The sequence below is a fragment of the Lathamus discolor genome, chromosome 5, assembly GCF_037157495.1.
Source record: "Lathamus discolor isolate bLatDis1 chromosome 5, bLatDis1.hap1, whole genome shotgun sequence".
Classification (NCBI taxonomy): Eukaryota; Metazoa; Chordata; class Aves; order Psittaciformes; family Psittacidae; genus Lathamus; species Lathamus discolor.
The window spans coordinates 75,798,316-75,823,606 of NC_088888.1; the positions used below are offsets into that span (position 1 = coordinate 75,798,316).

The following is a 25,291-nucleotide window of genomic DNA, read 5'->3' on the forward strand; positions in this document are numbered from 1 at the left end:
AAGATAATATAAATCCAAGTGAAAAAAAGAACAGACTATTTAATGCAAGGCATCTGTGCTACCCTGTATGCAGTGCTGCATAGAAATACTAGATATTAAGCTATTTTATAGCCTTAACTAGCCAGTTTAAGTCTTGGAAGCAAAGCAGCTCTCACAAGGAACTACTTCAACACTGGTACTGTTTCTGCTGCTCATACTCAAATCCTAGTATACTTTATGCCAGCTCTTCCACCTGCTCCTTCCAGCCATGATAAAATTACTTACCAAGCTGGAAGTCTTGATTATATTATTTCCAGCATAATTTTGCTTCAGAAAAAGCAGTTTTGCATACAAAAATAAAAGCACACTCAATAAAGATATGGATATTATCTAGAGTTGTTGTTATTTCTGTACTCACACTGCGCAAGGTGCGATTTTCTTCACCCATAATGTTATTTTGCACCCACAGAAGTGGAAGCAAAATTAAAAATGTTGCAATTTGGAGTAAAAGGCAGTGCGATTCTAAGCAGAAACAGAAAGTGGCTACTGTAGACTAAACTGAGTGAACAGAAGCTTCCAACATGTAGATTTTATGGCCCAGTTGAAAGCGCAGCATTGGAATAAAGGACAGATATCTAGGCCTGAACACTCTTCCTCTATAAACCTCCTGGCATGTTCTATTTTAAAATTGGAGTTTCAAAATTAAAAAACCTGCAGAATAAAAGTTTCTGGAGTATGGATTAAAAAGCCATAGATACCAATGTATTTGCTAGATTCGTTACCTTTGTAATCACAAACTGAAGAAACCCAGGCTCAGCAAGCCCTTTCACTTCAGTTTTCTTGAGGTTCAATTTAAACTGATCTGAACTCATCAGTGATACATAATAAAGTTACCCAACACCTGTAATACTTCTCTGAATAACAGGACAAATGCTATTTTGGAGACTGACTTCTTAGGAAAAAAAAAAAAAGGCATAACAATCGTCTAGTAAGCACTGGTTACTAATGCTCAATTTGGATTTTTGATAACTGCATCAAATCATCCTTGTCTTCTTAATATCCAAAGGATCCATAAAGCCACTATATTCTACAGCTCTTGTTCTTTTGTATTTTCTCATTTTGTTTTTCTTAATCATAAAAAGTGGCAAGGAGGTAGAAAATGAGCAATGGGCAGTGGACAACTTATTATTCCAGGTTATATCCCCTTAAATACAGAGGATTATAATGAAAAATCTGATATTAAAGTGCATGACTCAACAGTTTCTAAAACTGTCATAAGGAAAATTATATTCTACATAAGCTAAAGGGAGCGAAAGAGAGATGCTTTTATGCAGTCGGTCTTCTTTTTTGTACCACAGTAACATTGCAACTTTAAAGGCTTAAGCAGCACAACTGAGAGCCAGTAAGAGGTGTACAACATGGTGATAAACATTTAATTAGCTCTTAAAAGCGTACAGCCTTGCTTTCATACATGATAAAGCAGACTAACATCAGCCAATTTTTAAGCATTGTCAGAAAGAAGGTCAAGGAGGATCCTGAGAAACTGGACAGATGCAGTAATGCAAGTGAGCTCCTGATGCTACGCAATGTAATTGTGCAGAAATTTCAAATACAGCTATAAAAAAAGCAGCACACTGATCAGGGTAATACGTTTTGGTGCTGCATCAAGTTCACACTATTCTTTTATCATGACTGAACTCATACAACAACTACTGCTTCTTGCAGACACATCAGCTTATTCCAGGCTGGCTTGATACCAACACACAGCTTGAAGTCCTTAAATAATCACATCTCAAGTTACAAAGATGCAGTGTGCTGGAACAATATTACTATAGATGCAGTAAAGCTGGAAGTGGAGTTTTTTATTCCTTCACTACAGTTACTTCTATAATGACTGACACAAGTCCACGCACTATCTCCTCAGGGTCTACTGAAGTTTTCATACGGACAGAAAGGATATTAAGCACACAGGTAGCCACAAGACAGAACAATGCTCAAGCAGTCTTCACCTTCCTCTATTAGGTTCTTCCAGTCTTTCTGCAAGCCTGCAAGACCTCCACTTCCATTGTGGCACAAAACAAGCCAGCAAAGCAAAGCAAAGACAAAAGAACACCCCTAAGCTGAACCCTTTCAGGGAGAATTCCTGAGCAGCTTTCTATGAGACCAGACAACAAAGCTGAAAGGAATGAAGGTATGACGACAGAAAAAGAAAATGCTGGGAGAGACCAAACATGACTAACAAGCTCAAAAGTCTTACAACAGCTGGTAACATGGACATGAAACTGCTTACCTCTGTCCGTACGTTTCATAAATGTATTATGATTTTCCAAGGGCTGTCCCAGAATTTTCCAATGAACGTTATCTTTTTTCTTTAAGATAATCTCTACTTTCCCAACTTTTTCAGCAATATTTACTAAAAATTAAAAGGTTTCACAGTTACTTTTAATTACACTTTGTACAAAAAAAATTTTACTCCTCCAGTATAATTACATTTTAGAAGAATTAGTCAATTAACCTGTTACATTAAGACAGCTGGAAATATATTTAATTTGATATCTCTCTATAATGCTTTACAGTGCATTTAAAACAACAAGCACTAACTTATTATGCATAATTAATGCATCTTATTTACTAAATACATTGTGAAAGGCTTCACAGCCCACGAGGTCAAAAAGAAGGCTCATGAATTCGGAGTCCTCATTTACTTAAAATTGGTAAATACCACTATTTACCAGTACCTTTCGTCTCAAGGCCATTTGAGTAATTAAATGCTAGAAAATCCCAGTCTAAGCACACAAAAGTTTAAAAATACACAACAGAGCCAACTTTAATTATTTTAACATTTAGTCACACTCAGGGGGATCAAAGCACCATCAATGTATTACTTTCACAGGTCCAAATGCCACAATTAAAATAAATAAATAAATAAATAAAGGTATGTTTTGGTTTGATCCGATTGTGTCAGAACATGGTGGTAAGCAAAACTGTAAAGTGTCTGGCAAGTCAGAAAAATAAACTGAAGTTCCACATTCTGATATCGAAACTGATACACAAGGGCTGCAAGAGACGGCACCTACCAGCCATGTCTTCTTGAACAGCATGATCCAAATCTGAAATTAAGAGAAACAAGCTCCATATTAAGTAAAAACAAAATTACATTCTAGTTGTCAAATATGCACACAGTTTAAGGCTAGGAGTACTGAATGAACTAATCACCTGGAACTCTATGCATCTTTATCTGGCCCTGAAATTTCACTTGTTACTTCTGCAGGCCACATAACATTAACAAAGGCATATTTTTTCCCCCGTTACTTTTAACGCTGACTCATGTAAAGCTACAAATCTGTATTTATCTACATCATTCCACTTGCCCTTTCGAATAAGGGCATTTTAATAACTATTAAAAACACCCATGAAGAAAAAGTCTACACAACTTAAACATCAATTTCTTATTACACTTTATTCCACATGTAAAAATTCAGTAGATACTAAACAAATGAAGATGTGAGTTGATAAACAATGTAATTAATTTACATCAAGGTACTTTAAATTAATTATCTCTAATGAAAGAGAAGGAAAATATTAAATGGTATCTGTAAAAAGCATATGGTCTAATGAGAGTTTAATAAAGCAGAATGAAAATGTAATACTTTCAAATTGCAAAATTACCATACCTACCAACTTCTAAAAGATACGAATAGTCATCCACAATTATCTCTCCCCTTAATCGTTTGTTTTCACAGTCAAGTATCACCAACTCTGCATTCATACCCTTTCATAGATAAGGAAAAAAACATTTTAATAAAGTTCTCTCGGAATTCAAGCTGGATCACAAATGGATCCTGTAATTCTCCCTTTCATAAAATCCACTTACCTTCTGCTTAGTGTATATAACAATGGTGATCAAATTATCCGTTTGGAACCAGTCATAACTGTAAACCAAGAAATACAGAAAATAGAAGAATATATACTTTCTTTGGGTATACCAAAATATATTTAACTAGCAGTTTTCAAGTAGAGCTTTCATGAATTTACAAGCCAAATACATTATTTACTATTTTTTGAATAGGTAAGTCCAGAGCTAACAATTTTGAAAATACTGTTAAAAGAACAAGAGTCTAATTATGCATCTTGATCATTAGCACGTTGTAGCTAAAATTATATGGTGTTAGTTTTACATAAAAAGCACCTGCATCCTCTTTGCAGTATAGGAACCTTACTAACATGATGATGATAATCTTGACTGCAGACAGAATTATTATACAGCCAGGGTGGCTTCCAAGAATTATAGACTGCATTCACATACCACAAAACCACAGTTCCTTTCATCTCTGCAAATCAAGATTTTGCATTCCAAGCTGCCCAAACCTTGCAATAAATCCAGGGAAAAGTATGAAACCAAAAGCCTCCAAATGACAATTGGAGGAGTTTGTATGGACTTACACTTGCCAAGAAGTAACTTACCCAACTAACCCAGAAAAGCTATTCCTTTCTCTACCCATTTTCATGGGGACCATACGTCTGACAATGTCATGCCTGGCTCTCCACCACAGGCATCTATAGTTCTCACTTAACTTCTATATGGGTTGCAAGCCCTGCCAGTGAAATTCAATTCTATTCCCACAATAAAGTTAACCCCTCACACCTATATTGCTACCATCTTCTCTTCTCCCCAGTGTCCTAGCCACTTCCATCTACTGTTTGTACTCCTAGATCAGAAAAAAAAAAAAAAAAAAAGGCAAAAGAGGAGAATGCCCCTCCCGGTAGACACTCCTGACAGCCAACACATTCTAGGCTGCACACATCACACACCAGAAAATGCTAGACACACAGGAAGAAAGGTAGCAACGTTTGGGGATCACTTCAGAAGGTAAGCCACATTTCCATTTGTTCACAAGCCACAATATTTTGTATGACTGCATGTAGCTAGCTCACAAATTACATGTTCACAGGACATTTTTATGCAAAGTGAGAAAATAAACCCTGGTGACTCAAGGTATCATGGAGCAAAACAATACCTCAGTGACAACAGCAGGGATACCACAGTGGGGTTTTAGTGCCTGCTTCCCTTTGCATATTTTAGAAACTTGAATACAGCTATCATATCTTAATACACTTCAGCTTGAAACCAAGTACTTTTCCAAGGCATACCAACTCATACATTAACGAACAGATCACTAAAGTCAAAGAAGTAAGCAGGCCAGTTGGAATAATTTTCTAGGAGCTTTCTCAAGAAGCAAGGCTGAAAAGCCTGCAAATATAGACCATACATTTGTTTACGATGGGAGGCACGGCAAGCATTAGAAGCCAACAGAGCAAGCAAAGACTCTTGCATCATCATCTGCCTATACAGTCAACATGACCTTGGCAAGTTGTTTAAGCCTGACCCTCAGCTTTCCTACCTGTAATAGGCTGCTAATGATATACACTAATTTAGCTGAAACATCAAGAGCTGACCATGGAAGAAGTTGAATGCCTTTTCTAAGAACCACACAGAACTATTAAATAGAACATTTGACAGACAGCAAAAGAAAAATGTTTACCTTGGAGTTAAATCTTTAGAAGAAGCACCCAGTACTTTCTTCTCAGGAAGCATACCTAGAGTGAGGAGAGAGTCATTAAGATATTTACTGTGATGCTTGCTTAATAGAAATCAGAATCAGAGACACTTTGGGGTTTAGAAACGGAATGTTCAAAATACCCTTCCACAATATTTAGTGGCTTCATTTCCTCAGGCAGCCAGATGCATCCATGTACTTTTTAAATTTCATTTTTATTCAGCACTTTCTTTTGCAGAGTAAGCTCCCTGAACATGAAGTTCTACTTCAGAAAATATATTCCATATATGGCAGAACCTGTGCACGCACTCCTTCCAGTACATGTAGCTTGGTCCCAGTTTCATCTGCTTCTAGCTTCTGCTTTCACACTTTGTGATAATGAAGCATGGAAGAAGGGTTATTGGAATGAATCTCCTTTAACAGAAGTATTTGTTTATACAATTCAGATGAACAAATTCAACTTGGGACATATGGTTTAACTTAATTCACGAGGTCAATTTCACGTCAGCCAGTTAAGCAAAGCTATTGGCCTTAATCTACTTTGCACTTCTCTAGGAATGTTCACAGAATTCAGTTACTCACTTTAATAATTAAACAACATGAAACAGTCTGAAAAAGCTTTCGTGGGAGGCAACACTTGGGCAGTCTTTGAAAATATCAGCTATACTAATCTCTGGCCTAACAGAAACTTAATGTATTTGGCAAAAACTTGAGCAGAGATGACAGATAAAACTGATGAAGAATTGCAGTTGCTTTTAAAACAGAATACTTATATAGGATCAGGATAGAGAAAGCTGCACAGACAGAAATATAGTATGATTTGTAACATCACATGAACAGCAGGAGTTTTCCTGGGCAATCGTTCAGTAGAGGTCTTGGATAACAATTGGTAAATTCTAGATTCAAGGCCATTCAAATTAAACCTTGCAAACCTGAAATGGCTATGCATCAAATAATTAATGTACGAATTCTCAGTTACCTAGATTATCTTCTTCTAAATGTCAGTAAATTTTGTAGCTTGACTACAGGCTTAAACAGTAATTGAGTGGCTCCACCATGTGGAAGGTAGATAAACAGAAAGCCACTCAGGTCTAATTCAATCTGTCAAAACTATTTGATCATCCAGATGGGGGAATTAACCCAAAGCAGTTAACACTTGCTGGAATTACTTATTCTTTGATCCTTAATTACCTCTAAAGTATACACCATCTGCAGCTTCCAAGGAAGCTAAACGGCACAGCAGTCAGATCATTGCAAAAGAAAACCAATTACCTAATGAAAAAGCCTTCTCAAAGGCTAAGCCTTCCTGGAGGACAGCTGGAGAGAGACTTTTTACAAGAGCCAGTAGGGATAGGACAAAGGAAAATGGCCTTAAAATGAAAGAGGGTAGATTTAGATCAGATATTAGGAAAAAAAAATCTTCAGTGTGAGGGTAGTGAGGTGCTGGCACAGATTGCCCAGAAAAGCTAGGGTTGTCCCATCCCTGGCAGTGTTCAGGTCCAGGTTAGAGGGGGCTTGAGGCAATCTGGTCTAGTGGAAGATGTCCCTGCCCACAGCAGGGGGTTGGAATTAGGTCCCTTCCAACCCAAACCATTCTGATTCTATAGCATATATCATATGCTTAGGTTGGCCTCCATGGGTAAGAGGAATTCATGGTCATACATGCTCCTTTTTTGATTTTGCAGGTCAACAGAAATATGTGAACAGACACAATAAAATAGAGCTTTCTGGCAAACCAAGTTATTTATGAATTATTTTAGAACGCTGTATGATGCTATGTGAAAACAAGAAGTCACATTGCAATAAAAAGACAGTATTTCTATGATTCATGTGATCAATAAAGCAATTAAGTAAAGTGCTCTACTGGTCATGGTGGTCATAAGTAAAGAAAAGCTGGTGGTGAAGCCAAAGGCTAACAGCAGACATGAAATGAAAGAGTTTCAGGTGACTAGGATGAACAGCAGAATTACAGCTCTGCATCTCATGAGAGCAAACTTCACCTAATTCTGTGAACTGCTTCACAGAATCCCATGGGAGAGCAAAGCTAGGGATAAGTTTCTCACATTATCTTCATAGCCACATTGGAGAGAGCTGGGCTTGATATGTGGGTTAAATCTGGATAGAAAATTAGTAGGACTGTCAGTCACAAAAGGTTTGATCAGCAGTCCAAAGTCCAACTGGCAGCTAGTTACAGGTGGTATTCCCTAAGAACAGGGAATGCCAATAGTGTTTCATAATGCCATTAGGAGCCTGAAGGGCACACACAATGTCCCACTATCAGGAAGGGAGCAATAACAAATCATAAAAAGCAGCCAAAACACAAATGGTTATGGCTGCCATTCAAAGGGATGTAGACCAACTGAAGAAACAGGCTCACAGAAGTTCCATGAAGCTCAGAAGCAACACATAATTTTGCACCAGGGGAAAGAAAATAAATCTAATGCAACAAAACAAGCAAGAGGCCTGTCTAGACAGAAAGGAGCTTTGCAGAAAATCTTCCAGTAACTTGGTAGACAAGCCAAACTTGGGCAGATAATTGCATCTTTGTTGTGATGAAGGCCAACTTTATCCTGGACAAAAGTACAGCCATCAGTTCAAGGGAAGCAATTCTTCCTCTCCTTTCAGCATTTGTGAGGCCAATCTGGAGTACTGTGTCCAGTTTTGGCACCCTGCTGCAGGACATACATTGATATACCAGAACAAGTCCAGAGAAAGGCCACCAAAATGGTCATCAGCTGGAGCAGCATAGCATATATGAAAGGACAGCGAGGGAACTGTGGATGTTCAGCCTGCAGAAGAAAAGGCTAAGGAGGAAATCCAAATACAGTTGTCAACTACCTAAAGAGAAGGAGGTGGGAGAGAAGGAATTATAGAGAAGACACCCTGAAGCTTCTCGAGAGAGGGACAAGAGGCAATAGACAAGTTGCAGTGAAAAACTGGCGGAAGGGTGAAAAAACAAAATACCATACCTTGTCTCCTCACCTCTTCCCTTAAGGGTGAGGTTGCTCATGAGGAATATTATATACCATCTAGCTTTGAGCATGAGACAAGACAGAACAAGCCACAGATGTTCCTCCAACCTGAACTATTTTGTCTTGACCCTGCTACTCCAACACTATGGCCATCTATCTTTTCCGATACAGAGAAGGATTTCTACAGGACACAGTAATTTGTGACCTAACTTGTCTCACTCAAGCATAAAGCTCATCCCTCTCATCCCTCCCTTATCTATACTACTCTAGAGCAGCCTTTTAAATACTTTTAAACACTGAATTCACAATACCTGATTAGGATTCTACCTTCTGTAATTTCCACAGATCACTAAAGCCTCAGCATCAGATTCAAACACAATGACAGAGAGAAGCCTGGACAAATACTGCTCATTCAACAATATTTAACTAAGTTTCAGATTCACTCCTTGCCTCACTCCAGGTGAATACTTACCATTAAGCTGCTTCTTCTCTTCAGACACAGAAGTAATCTCTACAAACATTAAGAAAAAATGAGCACCACAGTAAGAAGTTGCACCACAGTACTTGCACACATCATGCTGAAGAAATAAGCCAAGTAAGAATCCCCAACTAAGCCTTCCAAAACGTTAACAGATTGACCAGGATGCTCCATATGTCAAGAAGTTTCAAATAAATGCAGCATTGGTTGCCATTCCAAGATTATATATAATTAAACAAATAGCACATTAAGCATGCCAGAAGTTGCACAGCACTAAAAGGCAGGAAAAGCAAGAACTCCAGCACTTCAAAACAAACACCACAGATTATCTTTTGCAATTATGAACTTCACAGCTAAGAAACTCACTAGATCTGTCAGACCTTCAATGACACTTGCGTTGTGACAACACTTAGTTGAAACTGCATCTGACCAACCCAGTGTTTGGAAATTGAAACCAAATCCTTGGCAGAAACCCAAGGGGAAAAAAAATAATGTTTCTGTAAGCTCCTTCTGTCAAATTAGTTTATTTGACAAGTTACTATCTGAATTTTTCATTAAATCCACAGTATGCAACTATTACAAACACACAACAACTAGCAGAAAAAAACACCCTAAAACCCCCCAAAACAAAACATCAACACAATAACTAAATAAACAAAAAAAACAACCAAGGAGGTGAATAAAACATTGTATCACGTCATAGATAAGGTGCTCAACTCGAGTGGAAAGGCACTGCACCTCTCAGCCACATATCCTTCTGCTCACAGCAAATTGGTGGGGAAACTAAGTTCTCTGGATGTGCCCAGGCCCCTTTCTGCCTTTTCTACATTGCACATCTCAATGTCCCAATATAAAGGTGAATTTTATATTCTCTTTTATTGGAGTCAGGTTTGGGGAAGTGGGAGAAACAGCGGTGTGTTCTTCCTGCTCCCTTTTATGAAAGCCAAAAAGTGAACTTTTCTCCCCTGCTCTTCTGAATCCCTTTCAGTGCTCTGCCTCACAGCAGCCAGTGTCAGAGGAAAAATGCCACTGCAAGAGAAGTGAAGGAAAGGCTCCTGGAACAAAAGACCACGCATACAATACTGCAAAATTACTTCAGAGCTGCCCGAGAATTGTGCTCATCAAAGGCTTTCATGTCGTGCCACAACAAAAAACACTCAAGATAAATGGGACAGTTCACCCAAATGCCTGTGTATTCTTATTCTAGAGTACATCACCTCAAGCTTTCTGCCAGCATAGGCAAGTCATTTACAAAATCTCATTTCTGATGAAAGGTATTTTTTTATGTTCAAAAGCCTGTTGTCACATCACTGCATTTTAGCACACTGCACCAAAATCGGCATTGCAATTTTAAGGACAGTTTGAGGCATTTCCAAGACACAGCCCTACCTCTCTTCCTTGGATGACACCATAGCTTTCAGTCTAACCTCACTGAATTAAGAATATTACAACATGCATTCCGACTCCCATTACATTACCATTGAATCACAGAATCACAGAATCCCAAGGGTTGGAAGGGACCTAAAAAGATCATCTAGTCCAACCCCCCCACAAGAGCAGGGTAACCTACAGTACATCACACAGGAACTTGTCCAGGCGGGCCTTGAATATCTCCAGTGTAGGAGACTCCACAACCCCCCTGGGCAACCTGTTCCAGTGCTCTATCACTCTTACAGTAAAGAAGTAACACAGGGACATGTACTAATGTGTTTGATAAATATTAGCAGGATTAAAAGATACCAGACAACAAACTAATGTCCTTACTAGTGTTTAGAGCTGAGCACCCTGAAGTGAAAGAAAGCAGTTTAATGCTGTACAGGTTTGTTGAGGGAGACACTGAAAACATCTCTCATATGCCCGAGGACTGCTCTGGTTACTACACTGGTCTTCTCAGGAAGTATAAACACTACATGTTTCAGTGCACAGATCCACCGTAACACTCCAGGGACGTGAGGGGACACTTCAGAATTTCCTGTTAGCCACTACCATACCATTAAGCAGCATTCCCAATAGACAAGTCGACAAAACATCACTTATAAGCAGCATTTTCAGAAGACTCTTCTTTCCTAAAGAAATAACAAACTAGAGTATGCAAGGACAATAGCTTCCTTATACAGTTTGATGAGCAAATAATGGTACCATCTTTCAAAAATACACCAGAACACAAGAAAGAAAAACTAAGTTAAACCACGAATCTTCCAGAAATGCCCCAACATACCTATATATGCCCTACCTGCACTGTACTGAGACTGTATCAAACAGCAAGTACCAATGCTTGCCTAATGCCAAACACTCAGCTTCTGTCACAAAAAAAACCCACCACTATATTCCATGATTTGAAGTCCTGTGTTTCCTTGATATTTATGAGCCCACTTAATTCTACATTCAAAAACATGCACCTTACTTAGTATTATTCTGTTTTCAAATGCAAACTTTGCTGAATATGGTCCTTCTGGAAGGATGCAAGACTACAGTTATTGCTGGCTGATAGTGAAGTTAGTTAATCATGCTTTTGACCTCAAAGTCAACTTTGAGAATTTCACAGTGAAGAATTTTAGCAAATCCAGTCTAATCAGATCGATTCTTACTGAAATTACATTTTTTTCAAGCCTGAAATGGCTAAGAGACACAAGCAACGGAACTGGTTTTACAGAGTTGGCAACTTTTATCCTGCAAACTTTACTCCAGCAAAATAGATAGAAGAGTCCTACTATGGAGGAAAGCCGAAAAAGTATACAGCAGAAAATAGACTGTCATAGCTGGCAGGAGCAAAGATATGTCTCAAGAATACCTTATAGTTGCAAAAGTCAAGTTTACTTTCAAATTTCTAACTGAGCTGACAAAGTAGCAGTAATTTATCTGTAACACCTTGACTCCATTAAGCAGTTACATTTTTGAGGTTTCTTCATACTTCGGTGCATTCACCCCAAAAGCTCCACACTGGAACTAGCTACCCAGCAACATGGAGATGTAAAATATTATTCTCCTTCATGTACAGACCAAACTCAACCTAACTGTTAGGCGATGTGATGAAAGTGCTAGGAAGTATGTGGTGCACCCTGCCAGAAGCTTAAGAGCTACAAGAGATGCTGAATTTGTGAACTAAAAGATGCCACTGAATTTGAGAAAAAACGCTGCAATCACTAATTTCTTCATGTTTTCCCTGCAGTTGTGCTAAGGGCCAATACTCCATAACAGAGTCTGATTCCTACCTATAAGAAGTTTTTGCTGCGGCCTACAAACCAAAACAAATACTGACGATTAAACTCTCTGGAAACCATCATAGGCATTTCAGACAATATACTAAATCTCTTGCTGTCCTGGCTCAGAGGAGTCTGTTGTATCAGCAAAATCTTCTCCAACTAAATTCGAACTGAAGAACCAAATAAAGTATTCTGGAAAGGATAACTGTTCATAAAGTGTATTCAAATATCTCAATATATATGCAACTTGCCATACACATGTCTGCTGCTGAAATCACCAGACTGAAAATACTAACTTTATTTCAAGCTAAGAGAGGTATGTCAGTTTGCCCCCAGGGATCAGAAGGAGAAATAGGGATGTGGGAGAAAAAAACCAACAAATTATTTATATATATATATATATATATATATATATATATATATGCACAGAACACATACACATCTGCTTTCTGATGACTAAAAACAAAAGAAAAAATGCAGCAGTCCATTACTTTAAAAAGCCTTAATGCATAAACCAGATTCATCTTCAGGTATCTGCTGTAAAAAGACTGAATATTTGCAACAGCCTTCATTTCTATGCCAGAATAGACTCTCCTTGCAAATATGATGACTTAGGATTTCTTGCAATTTCCAAACAATTTTTGAATACAGCATAGTAGAGATTACTGCATTCTTAAAAACCTCACCTTTTGGGGCAGCAATAGGCTTGACAGCCATTCTCCCAACAAGACATTCCTTCAGCATCGATTCATAATTGACCCAGCGATGAACCTATAGTAACAAAATATGTTTTCATAAAATTTGTAATTCTTACTATGGTGCTCTAAGCACTGAAATAAAAAAATAGATTAATTTTTTCATAGTGGCTGATGTAATTCATTTAGCAGCGGTTTTGTGGTGGTGTTTTTTTTTTTTAAAAAAACTCATTATTATGTTGCTTAGTACTTATTTTTACTTCTATTACAGATAACAATGTAATTAAGTGAAAAAAGTTGATTAATTTATTCATTTTACATTTTGCAGTATCTCAATATCATAACCGTGAACTACAGAAAATATTTCAGAAAAACACTTTTAAGATGTGTGCTATGCAATTAACAGAATAAAGACCTTGTCTTTACCACAAAGGTAATTAGTTTTGTTTAAATGCACAGGAAGAAGTAAGGGAAAAGGGACGAAGGTAACAAACATGACGAACAGTAGTTTAGGCACACAAACATCTGCCAAGCTGGTGTACTTCTGTTTGTTTCTGCCTTACTATCATTGAATTATTTGGAAATTACCTATTTTAGAAAGTCAAGTAAAGTGAAGAAAAAGCAGTAGCTTTACAGACCAGAACTGAAGAACTTGCAGAGGAAATGGATGGCAGAAAAGACAATTCTGATAAGGCATCCAGGACAACATCACAAGAAGAGAAAAGGAAACAAAGTGCTGCATGAAAAAATTGAATGGATCTAGAGATTTGATAAATAAAAACTTTAAACTGGACAAGCTAAGGAGATGAAATAAAAAATCCAATCCATAAGCTATAGTTTCCTTACATAAAAATAACAGAAAGAAATGAAGGACTTTGAATTACACTTAATTTTTCCAGAAATTTGAGAAACACTAGCAACCTACCAAATTCTTAGAAGCATCAGTATCCAACAGACACAGAATACTAAAGCAGAGGGGGTAACAAGAGAAACGCCTCCAGAACAGAAAAGATATCAGCCAGAAACAAAAAATGTGAACAGCATATTTTAAGGATCTGAACACTGCTTTCCACTCCCATGACGGAGAGGGGGAGGGATAAAAAAACATGTATCAAGTATGTATCTGAACTTAGTAACAACTTGATGGGCTTCCCCAAATGTGCTGACACCAAGACTCCTGTTTGGGAGTATATTATCTAATGACCCAGCTACAGAATTCCAGGCCACTAGTTGATTCTAGATGAACTTTAAGAAGAGAAACTCCAAATTTCTGGAAACAGAGAATTATGCCCAAACCCAACACTGCATTTGCAAAAGGATTAACTAAAGATAAAGCTAAAACATCATCACATCTTTATTTACACTCATTGTTAAAAACATTTTGCAAATAAGGGCATAACATACTATAATAAGCCAACTGTAAAGAGGTAAGAGATTTCCTGTTCAGAAACAGAGGTTTCTTTTCTGCTCTTTCCCAGTTTCTCAGACAAACCTTGTGAGTCAAGGAGACCCAAAGAATCTGTTTCTAAAAAATACCAACTCAGTGAATCATCTTTTACAGCACCAGGTTTGCAAGCTATTTCTTACAGAAAACACACCCATTCTGCAGTCCCTTTATTTTCCAAGTCTTTAAAAAACATCTAAAGAAATGAAGGAGCCCAACTGGTACCTTATGATTTCTTCACTGTCAGGTAATAGCAGCCCCAGCATTTTTATTTAGTACTTCACTCCCCGATAATGCAGGGGGCAAATTAATGGGTAAAAGAATACTACAAGCATTTTTCAAAAACTTAAACTTCTGAGAAGAAAATGCCCCTCAAACAACAGCAATCAGTTGTTGTAGTGACTTATTAAGAAGGTGGTATTTCAGGTTGTTGCTACTTTATTGTTATTTCTCCTAAAAAATAATAAAATGGTCAAATGGAAGCAGCGTTTCAACAGCAAAGTGGCATCTTGATTACTGTCTTCTGGTATGCTTCTTTCAGTAAAGAAGTGCCATTCTGAGCAATAACTCACTGCCTTTTCTTAGACCTGAAAAAGTTCAAGTCACCATTTCCACTAGAATGTCCTAAAAATAATCAGAAAACATGCATTTTCTTTTTCAAAATACCTTTCAATGAGCAACTGTCATTCGCTGCCAGTTCTCACCTGGTCAAAGAGATCTGTACCATCAGTTCCTGCCGCTTTCATTAGTTCATCCTCACCCCCAGGATGATATTCCATATATGGTGTGACATTGTATACAAATCCTGAAGAAAATTAAATATAAAAACATGTAAGCAGAATTTCCACAAGCTCTACAACCACTCCTATCTCCAAAACCAGTGAAAAGTTAATGTATATATTAAACAGTGTAATGGCAAATAGTAAACATAGCTGCAACAAATAGTATGACTTCACAAAACACAATGGTGTAGAGAACAAGACAGATGTTCCCACATGGAGATGCCAATCCTACAGTACCATGCCACTTTGTCCCAGTGAACATATGAAAAAACCTGCAGGGTTAAGGCTTCAACCTTGAAGGTGAACATGGTATATGCTAGCTAGGGGGTAGCTAGGACCAGAGACTGATTTAAACAAAGACATAAAATTGAGCCTGCTAGTGCACAGAACTGTTTTCACTCTCCCTTCCAATTAAGTTACCTCTGAAGCGCTGTCATAGTTGTTTCTGTATATTCCATACCTATGGAGTAAAATTTCTACAGGAATGAACTGTCCCCCATAAGGACAAATTGCTACCCTCAGCAACAAAACTTCTTTTATTCAGATTCAGCAACATAAAAGAACTTAAGATAGTCTATGATCATTAAAGGCTTATAACACTGGTACCAAATTTGTCCCAGTAAAAGGGCTCAGCATTCTTTCTGCATGAGTCTTAGGATTTCCAGGAAGATAAAACAATGCCTCTTCACAGGTCTGAAATCATGAAATCTAATTATTGTTGCTATGCAACCAGAGTAATTAGAGCCTGGAGAATGCAGCTATAAACAGATTTAACTGCAGACATGTTGGTGTAAACAGGACTACTGCAGGCCTACCTAGCAGAATACTTAGACATACACATCACCAAAACAGGAAGCTACCAGAAGTGGAACTGTGCCAGTGCTTTCGTAAGAAGCTTTTAACACATTAAGAAGTGTACATTAATTATTTCGGAAGGAGAGGCAAGCATTCAGCACTGGGCCTGGGGAAGACACACTTGGGAGAATCCTAGTTGGTAAGAACAGCCATCCCAGACAACAAAGGAAAGATCTCTGCATGTTTTACTGAGCCGATCTTCTGGTGGATGTATTCACTACGCCATCTTGCGTGCAGCACCGACTACTGCACACACTAAAAAGTAACAACATTGTTACGACCTCATGAATATTAGTCAGTTAATCAATTTACCATCAAACTTGCACGAGCAAAAGAAATCTCATTTATATACCCTTCACACTTTAACTGCCCTGATAAGCCACTGGCCATTATATTTGAAAAATCATGGCAGCCAGGTGAAGTTCCCGACAACTGGAAAAGGGGAAATATAACCCCCATTTTCAAGAAGGGGAAAATGGAAGACCCGGGGAATTACAGACCAGTCAGTCTCACCTCTGTGCCTGGCAAAATCTTGGAGCACATTCTCCTGGACAGCATGCTAAGGCACATGAAAAACAACAAGGTGCCTGGTGACAGCCAGCATGGCTTCACTAAAGGGAAATCCTAACTGACCAATTTGGTGGCCTTCTATGATGGGGCTACAGAACTGATGGACAAGGGTAAAGCAGTTGACGTCATCTACCTGGACTTGTGCAAAGCGTTTGACACTGTCCCACACAACATCCTTGTCTCTAAATTGGAGAGACATCAATTTGATGGATGGACCACTCAGTGGATAAAGAACTGGCTGGATGGCTGCACACAAAGAGTTGTGGTCAATGTCCGGCTGGAGACCGGTAACGAGTGGTGTCCCTCAGGGACTGGTGTTGGGACTGGTCTTGTTTAACATCTTCATCGCTGACATGGACAGTGGGATTGAGTGTGCCCTCAGCAAGTTTGCCGATGACACCAAGCTGTATGGTCCGGTTGATATGCTGGAGGGAAGGGATGCCATCCAGAGGGACCTTGACACGCTTGTGAGTTGGGCTGATGCCAACCTTATGAAGTTCAACCATGACAAGTGCAAGGTCCTACACCTGGGTCGGAGCAATCCCAGGCACAGCTACAGATTGGGCAAAGAAGAGATTCAGAGTGGCCCTGCAGAGAAGGACTTGGGGTGCTGATCGATGAGAAAATGAACATGAACCAGCAGTGTGCGCTCACAGCCCAGAAAGCCAACCATAACCTGCGCTGCATCAAAAGGAGCGTGACCAGAAGGTCGAAAGAGGTGATCCTGCCCCTCTACTCTGCTCTTGTGAGACCTCACCTGGAGTATTGTGTGCAGTTCTGGTGTCCTCAACATAAAAAGGACATGGAACTTTTGGAACAAGTCCAGAGGAGGGCCACGAGGATGATCAGGGGACTGGAGCACCTCCCGTATGAAGACAGGCTGAGGAAGTTGGGGCTGTTCAGCCTGGAGAAGAGAAGGCTGCGTGGAGACCTAACAGCAGCCTTCCAGTATCTGAAGGGGGCCTATAGGGATGCTGGGGAGGGACTCTTCATCAGGGACTGTAGTGACAGGACAAGGGGTAACGGGTTCAAACTTAAACAGGGGAAGTTTAGATTGGATATAAGGAGGAAATTCTTTCCTGTTAGGGTGGTGAGACACTGGAATCGGTTGCCCAGGGACGTTGTGAATGCTCCATCCCTGGAAGTGTTCAAGCCCAGGTTGGATGAAGCCTTGTGTGGGATGGTTTAGTGTGAGGTGCCCCTGCCTATGGCAGGGGGGTTGGAACGAGATGATCTTGAGGTCCTTTCCAACCCTAACTATTCTATGATTCTAGATCCCACTTACATACATAAATCTGTGTCCTATATAACAGCATTCTTTGATGATCATCATACCGGGGTTTTGAACAGAGTAAGCTCTTCTTTTACTTCACTCTCTTCTCATCAATTTCTGTCCTAATAGATACACAGTCTAACTACCAATGCAAAGACTTCATTTAGCTTTTCCACAATGGTGTTATATTGCTTCCTGCCCATATATTGGCTCTACAGATAATCTACCAGGATGCTCAGTCATGCTGGTTTTTTTCATTAGCCTGTCAACAAAGAAAAAGCAGAGATGAAAAAATTTAAAGACAGATATAAAAGCAGCATGATGGAGTTCTTGTAAAACCAACCTCAGAGATGCAGTCAAGGGGAAATAAGAGATTAAAACCAAAACAGAAAAGTTTTTAAGCAATGATTTTGTATTCAGTAGTAGATGTCCCTTTTTGAGTGAGAAAAATTAATAGACCTCCACAGTAAATAAGCTCTCCACTTGAACTATAGTTTTGCTAGCATGTGCAAGAGCACATAGAGCATTAACAATCCTACTATTTTGTTCAAAAGCCAGTACTGAACGACATTTTACCCTTGCTCTCTTATTCCTTTTAATGTCAAAAAAACCCCACAGTCACCCTCACAGAGATACTGAACTTCCTTTTGCTGGAGTTCAGAAACAACATTACAACAAATACCAATGCTGTTCTTTACCAGAACGAAGTTACAATTAAATGAAACACTCCTCCTACAGAAACGTCCCATTAACTACTCAAATGTTATCAATCTACCTTTGTAGAAGTGGTGTTACAACATGTATAAGGTGATATTGATGTATTTTAGCCTCTAAACAAATTAACCAGAGAGGAAATATTTCATTCCTTTCTGTAAGACAACGAGGTACTTCATTTTCAGCACTGAAAATACTTACCTAGCTATAGCTCCAAAGTTTTGAGCTGAAATTTCATAAAAATAGCAGCATAAATAGAATGGCTTATTTGCCACAGATATTTGATTGCTAGAGATTATGATTGTTCCGTGTGACAACTGTCATTTGCCCTAGTAAGTTTTATGGAGGTTTACACAGGCTTAGACACTTGTTTCCATTCCACAGGTCTAAGTAACATTTTTAGTATTTTTATGTCTCTAGATGCCTTAAAGCAATCACTAAACCCAGTCAACTGTTAAGGATAATAAACTGATGAGTGTCAGCATTTTCAATGCCTTATTTTTGCTAAGCCCTTCTTATTTGAGGCATTACCTTACATCTTGTGTTTTATTATTTTCATATGCATGTTTGGGGCCTATAAGCATGCTAGGGAGGGACTCTTCATTAGGGATGGTAGTGACAGGACAAGGGGTAATGGGTTAAGACTTGAAACAAGGGAAGTTCAGGTTATATACAGCGAAGAAGTTCTTTAATGTAAGGGTGGGGAGGCATTGGAATGGGTTACCCAAGAAGCTGTGAATGCTCCATCCCTGGTGGTATTCAAGGCCAGGCTGGACAGAGCCTTGTGTGGGATGGTTTAGTGTGAGGTGTCCCTGCCCATGGCAGGGGGGTTGGAACTAGATGATCTTAAGTTCCTTTCCAACCCTAACTATTCTATGATTCTATACATAAAACAAGTATAAAATATGGTCATCTGGAAGACTTCTTAAGAAAGGCTTGAACGCAAGAAAATCTTTGTGACACAAAATCTCTAACTTGATCCAAGTTCTGTCCAATTATGCCAAGATTACACCCTGCCCAGACACAGAAGGTGCATAGTTTGTTTTGAGGTGTGGCTTTTGTTGGGTTTTGTTGCTCGTTGTTTTTTATGTACAGAAGAGAAAACGTAGGCAAAAAACAAAGAAGGAACATCACAGCAACCAACCTCTTATACATATCCAGCAGTCCTCTTTTTTGTTGTGCTTAGCAAGCTCATCTTCAGTTACTTCAATTAGTCTCCCTTTTAAACCAGTCATGTCCTTCCCACTTTTAGTTAGTCGAATCCAATCCATAAGACTCCTTCCTGGCTTTAAAGGTACCTGAAAAATAACAAACATGCAAACATTGTTAAATTCTGAAGGAAAAAAAGAGCCATTCAAAACACTTTTCTAAACTACCTAGGACTCAAACAAATCAAGAAGTAACACAACCTGTATTCTTCACTGATATTTGGGAGCCCTACTCAGCAGTAAGGGTGTTTAAGGAAACATCCTGTCTGGTAACCCAGACAAGGGAATTACTGAACATGAACAAACATTTAGACAACTCTTCACAAAGCAAACTACAGACACCAAGTCCCCCTGTGACAGTAAAAAGCTTTTACCAGCATCATTTGAGATAGGGCCTGGAAACCTATGAGCAACAAGGAAGAGAGATTTGAAAATCATGGCCAAGTAAGACAAGGTAGGAAAGTTCACCTTCACAGCATTCATAAAGACTTTCTGCAAGCCCTACAGCAAATGGAAATCTCACCCAGAGAAAGGTGGGACCAAACTCTTCCAGCTTACCAGGGATATAATAGCCATGGTGTGCCCTGAAACACAGAGGAAGATCTTCAGAGTGTCTAGCACCTTCCTTTTCAACACCACCACAGAGTGGGAACCCCTTTGATTCTAACTCTTAACAGCACAGAACAGGGTTAGAGAATCGTGGTCTTACGAAACTGTAGCAAAACCAGAACCGAGAAAACTAAAGAGCACATAGGCCCACATCACTTCATGGTACTTTAGGAGTTTGCTTTCCAAACCTCACATCTGCAGACACCAAGTGCCCCCAAAATCACCCCAAAACCTCTTCAGAGTAAGCTGGAAGTCTCTATCTCCGCACAGAAGGACCTGGAGACAGGCTGAGAAGGCAGATCAGGAAGCGTTATCACCACCGCCTTCGAAAACGAGAAGTATGAAGCATTTTCCGGCGAAGCGGCCGTGTCCCCTCAGCAACTGCTGCAGTAGGAGACCTCTCGAGGGACGCGACCAGCCGCAACCCCGCCCCAGCCGGAACCGGGACCGACCGGCAAACCCCAGCAGCTCCGCCGAGAGGGAAGCTCAGCCGAGGCAGCAGGCAGAAAGGCAGTGGGCAAAACACTGGCCTCACCGCGCCCTCCATCCCTCACCACAAGCGGCGATCACCGGCAGCCGCGCGGCCCAGCCATAACCAGCGCCACAGGGCTCTGCGCCGCGCTGCCGAGGACGGCCCCAGCGCCGGCTGCGATTGACTCCTAGCACCACGACGGCGCCCGAGCTGCACCTACCTTAGCGCGGCCGCCGGCTGCCGCCCGCTGCTGGGAGCTGGGCGCAGGGAAGGCCTGCGGCGGCACATTCAGCATGCTGCCGGCCCGGCCGCGGCCTGCGCCCCGCGGGGCAACGGGGCGGGCGGAGCGCTCCAGCGCCGGGCGCAGGCGCGGGGCGGGCGGAGCCCGGGCCTGGGCGGGGTTGAGACGCGCTAGAGAGCTTGGGAGTGGAAGCGTTCTCGCCGCTTGGGCTCTGCGCTGCTCGGGCGAAGCCGGCGGGGGCTGAGCGTTCCCCGCTGCCATCGTGGGGCTCAGCGGGTGCCACCGCAGGACGGGGCGGTGGCGGTTCCGTCAGGACAGCGCGGGCGGGTGTGAGGAGGGAGGGCCTGCGTGCCGCGTACACCTGCTTGTCTCCCCTGGGGAGCCCGTCGTGTGTGGCACGCAAGTCGGTTTAATGCCCAGGTCCTCCAGATATGACAGGGCAAGCTTTGCAGGGATGCTGTTGGCACGCCGAGCCAGCCCTGCCTGCAGCAACACACACAAATACATGCACTTCAAATACATGCACTGGCAGTGAAATAGAAGGTTTGGCTTTTTTGTTCCTTTAGGGGCTTTGTGTCAGTTACCAAAGCCAAGCTCAATCAAAACAACTCACACTAGACATTCTCATTTCTTGATCTCTGCTTTACAGACTAAGGTAGACATCAGTACAGTTTCATACTGTATTTCCTTACAATACAGCTCATGTACATGAGAGCACGAGTGACTTGAAGGGGGTTGCCTTAAAAGCAAGAACTAGAGTAGCAGTTGCACCCTTCTCTCCAACCGGGAAAGAGGCATTTCTCTTTTCCTTGTTTGAAACTCCATTGTAACAGCACAATAACCTTTGAGCCCTTTAAAGCACGGCTTCCTTCTTTGCTTCTAAAATTGATGTCTACAAAATACAGGACCTCAGATAAAAACACTAATCAACACCTTCCCTGCCTAAACCAGAACAGGAATAGAACAAAGGAAAAAGGCTCAGATAAAATTACAAGACATTTCAGTTTTATTAAGAATAACTTACAAATAAATTATCTTTAAAAATACTATAATACATTTTTATATTAGGTTTAAATTAAGTCTTAGAAGTTGTGTTGGCCTTTCCTGAAGTCAGCAATCTGATGCTGTTCTTGAATCTTGCTCCTGTTCATCATCTTCACTATCCGAGTCTTCATAAAAGGAAATTGTAGCTTGAACTGGAAAGTTTTTCAGAAGTGCTTCAGCTTCCTGATATAAATAATCATAGCACCTTGATTTGGGCCAAAATAGTCTGAAACAAGAACACAGTATGTTTGCTTATTGTTACTACATATTCTACTTGGAGGCTGACAAACAACAAACAGTGAAATTCTGTTAAGCATCCTAGGGAGTTTTCCCTTCACATGCTAAACTGCTTTCTACATTTAAATGGAAAGGAAATTCCCCAGTTTCTGTATTTTTGTCTGAAGAGATAAAGATGCACTTACAGTGCTGTTTCCACAGCAAAACTGCTGTAAACCCCAAGATCCACTCCATCCGAAACTTCCCACTCCAGTGCCTCATTAAGAGTATTACCTGGGGATCCGATCCAAGCAGTACTGCCCTCGCTGAAACTATTCCTAGGGAATATAACAGGTGTCAAACTAGATCCCCAATATATTTGGATTAAATTAGGAGCTTTCTTACTGAAGGTCCCCAACCCAGGTGTTTACGATGGTATGAGACAAATCTCAAAGTGAAAGGAATGATAAAGGTCTAGGAGGGTCAGACCTTAATATTTCACCCCTATCTTTTCAAGAAGAATCATTCTGTGATCCAACAGACTCCTCATGGAAGAGGCCCCCCGGGTCTAGATTTTTTAATATAGTCTGTGCTGTATCCAGAAATTAACATAAAATTGATGATTAGCAAGGGCTCTCACCTAGTGTTCTAATGTACTGCAATTAATATACTCCACAGTTCCAGTTCCTTTTCAATTAGCATTGCTGTTTTAATACTCTTTTGCTTACAGTTTGGAAATAGCTGAAAGACACATACAAGTCCCAAGAGCTAAGAGACCCGCACATGGCTGCATAATAAAACGCTGACTACAGATTGCTTATAATACAGTGTTTACATTAAGAAACAGAACTAGACAGTTTTCTAGCAATTACAAAAAGTGTTTTCTATGCTACTGTTTAGCAGAACACTGATTCTTTTGAGGCAAAAAGTAACTGATACTTGCTTTATAGCATGTCTCCATTCCCTGTGTTCCCTTCGGCATTCACTCATCCCCAAGCCCCAGAGCAGTCACAGCAAAGTCAAGGTCTGTGCATCAGTATTTAAAGGATCAGAGCCTACATGTGGGAGAAAGCTGCATCTTGTCTGGAATAAATATTTGTGCAATTACTTTCAGCACCTTGCAACACCTACTGGTACTTCTGAATACAGGCTCTCCTGCAGATTCAACTGTAGCTTTATTTCCTTTTCAGAACTGACAGTTCAGATATTACTATTACCTTCCTCATTAAAGCAGTAATTACATGAATATCTCATCAGTGCAGGCTTAGTCAGTCCATATCCTATCATCCTGCCACTTTTTCCCATACCTGCACCTGCTTCCTTGCACAGGGAGGATCGCACAGCCAACTACCCCACCTAGGTTTTTTAGTTCTGAGCGCAGGAATGAGTAGCAAGGTGCTTCAGCCAAGTCTGCCATCACACATCAAAACAAACCCTAAAACCAGCCACATAACTGTGCAACACGTCTAAGTCACACCACAGCAGCATGCCGACATCTTATCTGAAATTGCTGGTAAACCCACAGGCGCTGACAGTGATTCACCCAAAGGCCTGTCAGTTCCTAAGCACTTGGTGGCTAAATCACTTCGAACAATCTCTACATAAATGCATGGGTGGGAGCAAAAGGGGCGGGGGAGCAGCTCGGTCAGCCCAGTACCGCACTCGCGATTAAAGGACTCTTCCCTCTTTCCCGGCCGCGCCGTACAGCGGGCCCCGGTGCCGCCCCGCAGGAACCCGCGGCAGGCCAGGCCAGCCACTTACCTGACGGGGTGCGTGTACTGCGCCAGCTTTCGGGAGGTTTCCGCCAGCCCGCAGGGGCGGTGTGGCTGCGGGGGAGAGAACAGAGATCAGCCCACCGGCACAGCACGGCACCAGCCCTCGGGGAGCCGCGCCGGAGCTCCATAAACGCTTCTACCGAACCCACCCCGCGTGCCCCACTCACCGCGCCGGAATCGGTGTCGGTACCGCTCCGCCTTACCGCCTCGCCCGGCGCGGCCACCCATGGCCTCCAGAAAGGCGCAGAGCTACGGGACAAGGGTAGGATCGTTAGGGATGAACTAGTCCGCGCCCTGCACCGGGCCGAGGCAGCAAGAGGCGAGCACCCCTGTGGGGACAGCGCCGCTGGGGATGGGCAGACACAGGCGCACCCCGCCGCGCCGCCGGCGTCCATCCTCTGCCCGCGCACTGCTGCTCGCCTGGCCCCGTTCGCTCCGGGCCTGGAGGGTTTTATAGCCGGCGGCGGAGCCCACCTCCCCCAGCTCATTTGCCAGCGCCATCCACAAAAAGGCTCCGCGCGAAGGCGCCGCTGTGTAAACACGGGGCGTGGGCACGTGCATGTTCCAAATGGCCCCGGGGGGAGTGTAGGGAGGGGGGGTTCGCAAGTCGGTGCTAATCGCACTTGAGCAGACACATGGCTGATGCTCGCGGGAGTGGCGAGCCCCTGTGGGAACAGAGCGGGAGGTGAGCAGCACCGGGGACAAGGCCGGGTCGCCCTCCCGCCCCGTTGTCGGGGGTCAAGCAGCCGGCGGCACGGCCTTTTGTCGTTAAAACCGTGTTTATTCACCGCCCCCGAGGGGCGAAGCAAGGCTTGTGGGGAGGAAGGCAGGGAGCGAGGGCGCTACGGAGAACCAGCGGCTCCGGGCACCGCGGCCCGAGAGGGTGTTGGTACCGGTACCGCCGCTGCTCCTCGCGTCCGAGCCGGCGGGAGCCGCGGGAACGGGAGCGCTTCCCGAGGCGCCCACGCGGGATGCGCGGCCACGGACAGAAGAGTCTCACCCTGGAGGGTGGAGAAAATGATGCTTAACACCGCGTCACCCTCCGACAAGCACCGTGACACGCTCCCCCTACGATAACATTGCTTCCTTAGTGTGCGCCCACGTACACTGGGTCGGGTTTGGTGTTTGTTTTGTGTTTTATGTGTTGTATTTTGACCAAGGAAACCTGCTGTCCTTTATTCTTCTCCATGTGGTCCCACTCCT

At 41.7% G+C, this 25,291-nt stretch overlaps 2 protein-coding genes across 4 annotated transcripts in view; both read right to left on the minus strand.

Annotated features, from left to right (window-relative positions):
- Positions 1-21,185, minus strand: part of LOC136015408 (cytochrome b5 reductase 4) — a 49,532-nt gene extending 28,347 nt beyond the window's left edge. The window contains exons 1-10 of one of the 2 annotated variants that reach the window (XM_065681327.1): positions 21,033-21,184; positions 19,668-19,821; positions 15,034-15,134; positions 12,877-12,961; positions 8,982-9,020; positions 5,523-5,577; positions 3,854-3,911; positions 3,658-3,751; positions 3,057-3,089; positions 2,270-2,392 (exon numbers count right to left, since the gene is read on the minus strand). In XM_065681327.1, coding sequence (XP_065537399.1) covers positions 2,270-2,392; positions 3,057-3,089; positions 3,658-3,751; positions 3,854-3,911; positions 5,523-5,577; positions 8,982-9,020; positions 12,877-12,961; positions 15,034-15,134; positions 19,668-19,821; positions 21,033-21,107 — 817 coding nt within the window. In that variant the 5' untranslated portion in view covers positions 21,108-21,184. Of the gene's footprint in view, positions 1-2,269; positions 2,393-3,056; positions 3,090-3,657; positions 3,752-3,853; positions 3,912-5,522; positions 5,578-8,981; positions 9,021-12,876; positions 12,962-15,033; positions 15,135-19,667; positions 19,822-21,032 lie in introns of both variants that reach the window. The other variant, XM_065681328.1, reaches the window with a different exon arrangement.
- An 877-nt stretch (positions 21,186-22,062) lies between these two features.
- RIPPLY2 (ripply transcriptional repressor 2) lies at positions 22,063-24,576 on the minus strand. Of its 2 annotated transcripts, XM_065679150.1 has the most exons (4): positions 24,461-24,484; positions 24,256-24,337; positions 24,075-24,139; positions 22,063-22,323 (listed from the first exon to the last, which is right to left on the minus strand). In XM_065679150.1, exons 1-4 carry the CDS (start codon positions 24,481-24,483, stop codon positions 22,164-22,166), a joined length of 330 nt encoding a protein of 109 aa, XP_065535222.1. In that variant the 5' UTR covers position 24,484; the 3' UTR covers positions 22,063-22,163. The 2 variants fall into 2 exon arrangements, with proteins under 2 accessions (XP_065535222.1, XP_065535221.1); XM_065679149.1 differs by having other exon boundaries at positions 24,256-24,576.
- Between the last annotated feature and the right edge of the window lie 715 nt (positions 24,577-25,291).

Bases quoted from the DNA above. Each gene is read 5' to 3' on its own strand.
- RIPPLY2 (XM_065679149.1), bottom strand. From the start codon at position 24,576: ATGAGCTGGGGGAGGTGGGCTCCGCCGCCGGCTATAAAACCCTCCAGG. The intron at 24,140-24,255 runs GTGAGTGGGGCA...TCTCCCCCGCAG, and splicing joins CCGACACCGATTCCGGCGCG to CCACACCGCCCCTGCGGGCT. The intron at 22,324-24,074 runs GTAAGTGGCTGG...TTCTTGTTTCAG, and splicing joins CAGTACACGCACCCCGTCAG to ACTATTTTGGCCCAAATCAA.